Source organism: Papaver somniferum, chromosome 5, assembly GCF_003573695.1.
Source record: "Papaver somniferum cultivar HN1 chromosome 5, ASM357369v1, whole genome shotgun sequence".
Lineage (NCBI taxonomy): Eukaryota > Viridiplantae > Streptophyta > Magnoliopsida > Ranunculales > Papaveraceae > Papaver > Papaver somniferum.
In genome coordinates, this window is record NC_039362.1 from 204,698,749 (window position 1) to 204,708,051 (window position 9,303).

The window sequence follows — 9,303 nt, forward strand, 5'->3', positions numbered from 1 at the left end:
CTTGAAGTCAGAATCTACTGTCCAATCAGGAGTTGTTTAAAATCTATAATTTATTATGAGTATATGTCTTCAAATTAATATAGGATAATACTTTACGAAACTTGTTTTCGTTTTTATGAGATGAAAATATTTACGCCATCATCAGGGGGAGACTATACACTACCAGCAAAAGTCGGTGTTAATTAACTCAAAAGTTATATCAATTTCTCTCCCATCATGATTAAATCAAAAAGGCTGCCATTAAATAGGCGTGAAATTATCTCATTTAGCTTTTCCATAAGCTAAAGCCGTTTGAAAAGGCAAATCCAATCACTTCTAGCAAGAATGTAGCGTTTTGGTACATGCTACAGATAGTGCTCTGATAGAGTCTATCGTAATATGGTTCACATTCTGAAAATTAATATCTCGTCATTTGAAGAGGAGGGGATTATAACTCCCGCGGAACTGGTACCAGTAAAATTTGAATTTTTCAAAGTGTGTATACACCAGAGAATTATGTCGGGTCATAATAGACCAATGATTGTCGAATATTCATTTATAGTAGCTACTGAAATAAATGATGGTGTTGTGGACCCCTCTGCAGAGGAATATCGACATATGTGATTGGTTGGCATATAATCCAATTAGGTTGAATTAATTTCTCAGTTAACGCAATTTTGGATCCAAGGCTTAACACCTTAAAATTGCCAAACCTATTACTCACAGGTTGGTGTAGTCATTATGTGTTGTATGAGAAATACGGTCGTTCTAAAAACGATTTGAGGGTTCTATTTTTTCTCAGACCCAAGGATTGATTTCTCTATGTACGATGTTTTTGGCGTGGTAGTCCTTGAAGGACTCTAATTTGCATTTACACAAGAAATGTGGTCGGGAATATATCCAGGAAGCCACCTAATTCTATCATATAAGGTTTAACAATCCTTCATGTGTTTTTAGAAATTTTGTACAAAACCAAAAATCCGGATTAGTTGATTGGTGATATCAACTTTATAGGTCTTTTGAGGAGTCCTTAAAAACACCAAAATCCACGCTTTTGCAGCATAAATTTTATTTTATTTTTTTCTTAAATCTGCAGTTAGAACTATGCTAGTATTAACTCGTCTTTGATAAGACTAGAGTTATTATTTTGATGCTTTTTTTTTTATGTAAAACTCATACAGTTGGGTTAGCATCCATAAATACGTCAAGAGTTGTACTATTTTCCTTTCGTTTCAGGTTTTCTCCCATGTGGTTTTCCTGACAAGGTTTTAATGAGGCAACATTTCGCAAACGATGAATTTTTATTCAAAATGTTTATATTGTTATCTTTTCCTTCGTCCAAATATTTTTTTCCATTGGTTTTGTACTGGAAAGGTTTTTGGTGAGGCAATTTAATTCAACATGGTGGTCATCCAAGGGGGAGTTGTATTAATTTTGGTTATTTGGTGGATTCCCACCATTAACTAGGTCATTTTCTTAGACCACATCAACATAACTATCTCCTATGAATTTGGATATCATTCTGATCCATATAAGGTATGACTACAAATTTTGTACACCTATGGTACTGTAAATGTGTAGTGGCACTTTGTCGAAGAAACTACATCAACTACTTTTGCAAATTATATCCGAGAAGTTAGCAATCCAAGAAGCAAGTCCTCAATGTATTTGAAGAAGCACGAAGACTTGAGAAGACTACCATTAGGAGACTAACATGAAAGAAGACTTCACCAACTGGCAAATTTCTCACGAAAACATTGCTATCTCTAGCATTCAAGATATTCGTTTATTGAAATTGGGAAATCTCGATTCGAAGATTTGCAAGCCAAGATTTAATTGAAGTACTTATTAGGGGGAGTATCAAATTAGAAGTTATTTTACTGGACCATCATGTTGTACTCTTTTTCCTTCATCAAGGTTTTTCCTACTGGGTTTTCCTTATCAAGGTTTTGATGAGGCAACATATGCATGTCCAACTGTGTTCTAAGTTTTTTCACAATTGTACTCTTTTCCCTTCAATAAGGTTTTGTCCTTTTTTTGGATTTTCCTGACAAAGGTTTTAACGAGACAATTAGCTTAGATACGGTGGTCATCTAAGGAGAGTGTTATAAACAGCAGTTTATTATGTAGATCCCCACTTTAGTCGAACCCTATTACTTGGGCACCAAGTATGTAAACTCTATAAATAGAGTCTTAAACTTTTGTATTCTACACACATTAATAGAAAATCTCTCTCTGTTCTCCCCCTGTACTTTATATCTTCATCTCTCTTTCTCTATTTACAAGAAAACACAAGAAAACACATATAATAGGGGGTTATAGTATTTTTCACGTTCTATAATTAAAAACTCTAGATGATAGAAAATCAAGGGATCAGACGGGTTAGATCCGGTTTTCCGGGTCGGATTACGGGTGGGTTTTGACCCTAATTGCTCCCAATTAGATAGTTAGGGTTTCTCCTGCCTATATATAAAGAACTAAAGCAAGCCAACACCTATCTATCAGTAAGGTCTCCTGCTCTTTGCTTCAATCTCCACTGCAGGAAAAAATATCAAAACCCCGACGGCAGCAGCACACTAAAGCCTCGCTATCGAGGCAAGACCTGCAGCTCTTTTCGAGTTCTCATCTCTTCCTCTTCAATCCTCACTTGTTCTTCTTCTCCTTCTCTCTCAGTAGTAGCGAATTTCTAATTTAAGAAAAGGAGATCGTATTTTTAGGGTTTTGTTGAAACTCTGAAAATAAAATTTTAATGGAAAAACTGATAATACATAAAAATACATCATCAGTAAATTGGAAACCATCACCTATTATTGCATTAGCTACTAGTATTGATGATTCTAAAGTGGCTGCTGCTCGTGAAGATGGTTCTTTAGAGATCTGGCTTGTTTCACCTGGTTCTGTTGGTTGGCATTGTCAACTGGTAATCTAATCTAATTTCACTCATTCGTTCATTATTAGGGTTATAATTTGATTTTTATTATGTTATTAATCTGTTTGATTGTCTCTGTAGACTATACATGGAGACCCTAATTCCAGAGTTTCTTCACTTGTTTGGTGTCCTTCCAACTGCAAAACTATGCCGGCTGGTCGTTTGTTGTCATCTAGTATCGATGGATCGATTTCAGAATGGGATCTTTTTCATTTAAAACAAAAGGTATTGACATTCTTGATTTGTTTAGGGTTTTCTGCACATCAATAACTTTTAGAGTTTGAAATGTGGTGCCTATAGTTTTAGTAGAAATATTGGGGCTTATGGTCATTTGGTTGACTTAAAATGAATGTTTTTAAGTAAGTGACATTGTTACGATGGTAAATTTATTGGTTTACTCAACTTTATTTTTTCAAACTGCTTATAAGGAACTTGGGCCAAAAACCTGTGAAGAATCTTGGTTTTATCCTGGAACAAATTGAAAATCAACGAAAAATTGTACCTTCTGATTTGTAGAATTTTTTTCATGCATGTTGTGGACCTTGTGATTTACTATCTTAATGTGTTAACTATTTTGTTAAGCTGTTGCTGATTTTTTTTTTTTTTTTATGAAATTGGTTTGTGCAGATTCTTTTAGATTCCATTGGAGCATCAATATGGCAGATGGCTGTAGAACCTCTTGATGCATTTTTACTTTCCACACAAAATGATACCCAGCGAGCTGTCAATGAACATGCAATTAATGGTGGTAGTCCTCTTAGTGATGATGGCACTAGTGAAAGCGATGATGTCGAAATTAATGCCATAGAATTGCACCCAATGCCTGAACACCCACGTCTAGCTATTGGCTGCGATGATGGACGTGTTCGAATTTATATTATTTCTGATGAGTTGACCTACAATAGGATGTTGCCTAGGGTTAGTGGTGAGATTTCCTTACCCTTCTTACTTTTTTGGATACATTTTTTCCACTGAGAAAAAAATCTGATTTCCTTCAATGGCAGGGCGTGTTCTAAGTGTTGCATGGAGTCCTGATGCTAAGTCAATATTTTCAGGGAGTAGCGATGGGTATGCTATCTTATGGGTTTTATTATTTGTTACTTGTGATAATTGAGAAATTTGTTTGTTTATTTTCGCGGAATTATTACTTATATGACTCATCACTACGGTGATTCTACAAATGTTTTAGAGTTTCTTACAGTTTATACGCCTTTGCAGTTTCATAAGATGCTGGGACGCCCAGTCGACTCATGAGGTGTATAGGATAACAGTTGGAATGGGAGGATTGCATAATAGATCAGATCTGTGCGTGTGGTCTTTAATTTATCTAAAGTAAGAGGAGAATCACTGTTTTAACCATCTAATCATCTACTTATTTTGTCTGGTTTGAGATGCAGTTGTTAATCTTCGTTCCTTCTTTTTTTGTTTTTGTTTTTCTTTTTAGATCTGGTACTCTGGTTAGTGGAGACAGTACTGGCAGTGTTCAGTTTTGGGATGGTGAACAAGGAACTCTTTTGCAGGCACATTCTTGCCACAAGGGTGATGTCAATGCTTTGGCACCTTCTCCTAGTCATAATAAAGTATTTTCTGCTGGTTCTGATGGTCAGGTAATGGACAACAGTCTGTCAATAACTCCAAAGCTAGTTATAAATTTGCATCAGGGGACTTGACTGTGCCGGCATGTTTTGCATTAGTAGAACAAGATGATACTATAAATAGCTAACAGAGGTGCTGATTTAGCAAAACTACTACTTCCTATGACTAAGGAAACAACTAACAAACTTAGAATACATTCAAATTTAGAAACTTCTAAATCTACATAATCCTACACTCCCCCTCAAGTTGGTGCATAGATATCAATCATGCCCAACTTGTAAGTTTGCTGGGTAGTCTGCAATGGCAGACAGATTGCTCCTTCCTCTACCTTCTCCTTTATGAAATGTCTATCTATTTCTATGTGTTTAGTTCTATTCTCCTTTATGAAATGTCTATCTATTTCTTATTTCTATGTGTTTAGTTCTAACATGTTGCACAAGATTCTGTGCAATGCTTATAACTGCCTTGTTGTCGCAATACAACTTCATTGGTTTTGGTTTACACATTGATACGGATAGTTCTTCAGTGATTTTCTTAGGCCACATTAGCTTACATATCCAGAAGCCATAGCTCTGAATTCAGCTTGAGCAATGCTTACACATTTCAAAGATCCTAAATCTTTGATCTCGAATTCCTTAGCAATCTTACTAAGGTAGTTGCTGAAGGTGACTTAAACGGGCTATTTTAACTCCTGTTTGGCGGCATGTTTCACATTATTCTTAGTGATCTCCATTAGTTTCAAATTTCAAATAAGTGCTTAAGCTAAAGGGTAAAGTCATTTCCACAATGTCTGGACAAAGAAAAAGTTCTATTAAGACTAACCAAAGATATTTAGTGGTACAATCTGAAAGTCTTGAGTTCGAGAATTTTATAGTTGAGTCTTGTGCGGTTCTGACGTGGTTGACGCCGCTGAGCTTGTTGTATTTCGTAGTAGTTGGCCAATTAAGTGCTCTTTTGAGGTTCCACTTGATCATTTTTCTGATGATAATTTGTTTTGTATTATTTTTCTTCATTTTATATTATTTTTCTCTCTAGTTATCTAGAAGACTATATCTGAATCCTGACCAATATTTTAGTTTAAGTGATCCGTGTATTGCTAAAAATCTTTATTATCGTTTGCTAAGCAGGTAATCCAATATAAGCTCTCTAGTGATACCGTCGACTCTGGCGATGATAGTTCCTCTACAGTAGTGGTGAAGAAGTGGATCTATGTTGGTTATGTAAGAGCTCACACTCATGATGTCAGAGCCTTGACAGTAGCAGTTCCTATTGTCAGCAAAGGTTTGTTCAACTGATGTTTCGTTTTCTCTTTTAATGTGTTGAATAGGGTGAAAGTTTGACCTCCTTAATTCTTTAAGATGTGTCGGTTATGATTTAGTAAGGGACTTCTTTTTGACAGAGCCATTACCTGATGAAAAGCTAAAAAGAGAAAGTCGTCGTCGTCGGGATCCCTATAATTTCAGTTATGGGAAGTGGGCGAAGTTGCGAGTCCCCATGCTAATCTCTGCTGGTGATGATACAAAGATCTTTGCGTATTCTGTTCAGGAATTCACCAACTTTGCCCCACATGATATTTGCCCTGCACCTCAAAGAGTGCCTATTCAGTTGGTACAGAATACACTCATAGACGGTGCTTCTGTGATCTTAGTTCAGAACTCGAACTCTTTGGATGTTTCACTTGTTCACTCAAAGAGTGGCAAGGGCACTAAAAGGAGTGCAAGCACATCGTTGCTTACTAGCATTAAGAGCAGATCAAAGATAATATGCAGCACCATGTCTTCTAGTGGAATGTTGTTTGCGTATTCCGACCAAAAAAAACCAAACCTTTTTCAATATTCAAAAGTCGGAGAAAATGCTTCTGGACTTGCCAAAAAGAAGTTGCCCCGTACACTTCCGTTTGCTCATTCCATGGTTTTCAGTGCCGATTCTTCGAAGTTGATTCTTGCAGGACATGATAGAAAAATTTATGTAAGCTATCCAAATTTGTCTTCAATGTCTTTTTCTGTTAATATTCGAGTAGTTAGGCCTTCTGTTGTTGGTGAGCAAAAGTTAGGCTCATTACTTCGCAAGAAGTATCTACGTCTCAAGCTGTGAGAAAGAGGACTAAATGCGCTTGATGAGGGTTTATAGTGGTCTAACAGCTCACCAATGTAAATGAAGTAGCACATGCATTGTAGAAAATCTGCACATAATTAATTATGAGTTCTCTTTAACGTGGAGATCTAGTGGTTTATCACGGGATTGATTTTTGTTTTGATTCTCTTTTTGTGGTTTTCCAGGTTGTCAACGTTGAAAGTAGAGAACTTTTGCATACTTTCACACCTTGCCGGAGGGATGGTAACAATGGTTTACCACCTAGTGAGCCACCCATAACAAGGATGTTTGCCAGTTCAGACGGACAGTGGTTGTCAGCTGTTAACTGTTTTGGTGATGTATATGTCTTCAATCTTGAGCTACAAAGGTGAGAAATTTCTCTCTTATATACGGTAGCATTTTTGAGATGTTCTTTTGTTAATTTTTGTCGTTCTGTTCGCATGTTTCCCCGTAAGTTCGAAATTTATTCTTACATCTTACAAACTTTTCTGCTAGCTTCACTGTAAGTTTAGTTGGGATCGCTGGTGTGACAATCAAAAGTTTTATGGTTGCTCATTGTGTTTGTATTTTATCCGGTCAAATCACATCCAAGATATCTGATTCTTTTCCAAATTCCAAAAGTTTTATGTTGTTTCCATGAGTGTATTGTTTCATAAGTCTGTATTTTTTATCATAGAAAAATGTTTATGCGATAAATTCAGCACTGTGCAAAATACTCATGGTTACGCATTTCTTGATCATAATGACCTATTAACTAACTTTTTAAGAAGGTATGTTTATAAGATCTCTTTTTTATTTATTGCCCGTGTTTATAGGCAGCACTGGTTTATATCTCGGTTGGATGGGGCTTCTGTCACTGCTGGGGGTTTCATGATCACTCGAGAATATGGCATTGTTCTCATCATTACAACTTCTATAAACCGAGTATATGTCTTTGATGTGGAGTTGAAAAAATTAGGAGAATGGTCGATGCGCCATACTCATCTTCTTCCCAGAAGATTTCAGGAATTTCCAGGGGAGATTATTGGGATGTCCTTCCCTCAATCTTGTTCCACTGCAGTTATTATCTACAGTGCCAGGTATAAATACTTTCATGTCTTCCCATGTATGTTTATGGTCTAGCCAATTCCATTTTTGGTTAGTTAGAAGTGGGTCTGACAATATTTCGCTGTTTGAGACATACAATACAAGTCTTACCAACCCTGTCTATTACTAAGAATTGTGACTATTGTGTTGACTTAATTTCACTTCACATGAAACTTTTTATATGAACTAGAAATGGTTTCGTGTCCAGGGCAATAAGCTTCATCGACTTTCAGAAACCTGTAGTTCTTACCAACCCTATCTATTACTAATGTCACTTCACATGAAACTTTTTATATGAACTAGAAATGGTTTCGTGTCCAGGGCAATATGCTTCATCGACTTTCAGAAACCTGTAGTTCAAGATGATGATGACAACTGCTTGGCAAATGGAGTATTGGATTCATCATCAGAGGTTTCACAAGATGTTGCCGCTAATGGTAATGGTAAGGTGATGCACAAAAGAAAACGAGAAAGCCAAATGAAAAATTTCAATTTTAGTCTTTTCAAAGATCCTGCTCTATTTGTGGGTCATCTCTCAGAAAGTTCATTATTAGTCATAGAGAAACCATGGAGGGAAGTGGTTCAGACCTTTGAAGCTCCTCCAGTCCACAGACATATATATGGGACATGAGTTCTGCACGCTACTTGTACATCAAGAAGGGAGTGCAGTTATGGCCTTGATTTTCCCCTTTTTCTTATTAAAGAGTACTGACCTCTGGAGTAGTTGTCGAATCTTTGAAGATTTTATCACATCTCTGGGACCAAATACACCACGCAACTATTGCGATTTTGCAGATGTTATCTTCACTGATATGACCAGTTTGTAGATTATCAAAGAAAGTGCAGATCCAGGCCACCAGATTAATATTATCAGGAGTGTGAATACCCAGAATACCAAACCAAACAGGTTTCACCAGAGAGCATTCAAGAATGCAATGAGTAGCTGTTTCAATCTCTTGAGAGCAGAAAGCGCAACTGAAGTCTCCATTCTGTATTGAATATGTGAGTTTGTCTCAAGTTGGGAGAATATCCTTCACGCATTTCCACAAGAATTGAGTGATTCTAGGAAGAAGAGGTAGTTTCCAGTCTTAAAAACCTTTTTCATTCTTGGAGACGTCACAACATTAAAGCTTTGTTCTTCATACATCTTTTTGTAAACAGATTTTACTGTGAATTGTCCATTTTCTCTGAAGTCCAAACCATTTTGTCTTCATACCGAGGAAAAAACTCATGGAGAGGATAAGTCTTGATGTGCAGTCTTCAAAAAGGGATAGAATTAAACCAGAATTCCACCTTGTAGTGTCAGGATAAAAGAGTTGGAAAACATACTTGTATTGCTCAGCATTTGTGGCACCAATTTTGGGATTAGGAGTAACATTAAGACCCTGCGCCCAATTATGCTTCTAGATGAGAAGAGTGTGACCATTGCCAATGCTCCAAGCACTGTATTTTAGGATGAAATTTAACTCAGAACTAATGCTAGTCCTGGACCAAGGGGAAGAACATTTGATGTTAAAGATATCACCATCAGGTAGACTTTGAACAGATGGAGGTGTGATCAGTGCTTATTCTCCATGCAGACTTGGCTAACAAGTCATTAAGTACTTCCCTTCTATTAA

At 36.6% G+C, this 9,303-nt stretch overlaps 1 protein-coding gene across 1 annotated transcript; it reads left to right on the forward strand.

The window, feature by feature from the left end:
* Nucleotides 1–2,484: 2,484 nt before the first annotated feature.
* LOC113284393 (WD repeat-containing protein PCN-like) lies at nt 2,485–8,897 on the forward strand. The gene is made up of 11 exons (XM_026533838.1): nt 2,485–2,899; nt 2,990–3,133; nt 3,536–3,833; nt 3,913–3,976; nt 4,127–4,240; nt 4,353–4,515; nt 5,632–5,785; nt 5,904–6,472; nt 6,784–6,965; nt 7,414–7,677; nt 8,006–8,897. The coding sequence occupies exons 1-11, from the start codon at nt 2,729–2,731 to the stop codon at nt 8,313–8,315; spliced, it is 2,433 nt and encodes an 810-aa protein (XP_026389623.1). The 5' UTR covers nt 2,485–2,728; the 3' UTR covers nt 8,316–8,897.
* Nucleotides 8,898–9,303: the final 406 nt, after the last annotated feature.

Excerpts from the sequence above, each read along its gene's own strand:
- LOC113284393 (XM_026533838.1), top strand. The coding sequence starts at position 2,729 with ATGGAAAAACTGATAATACATAAAAATACATCATCAGTAAATTGGAAA. Across the intron at positions 4,516-5,631 it reads CTGCTGGTTCTGATGGTCAG|GTAATCCAATATAAGCTCTC; the intron begins GTAATGGACAAC and ends TTTGCTAAGCAG. Across the intron at positions 5,786-5,903 it reads AGTTCCTATTGTCAGCAAAG|AGCCATTACCTGATGAAAAG; the intron begins GTTTGTTCAACT and ends TCTTTTTGACAG.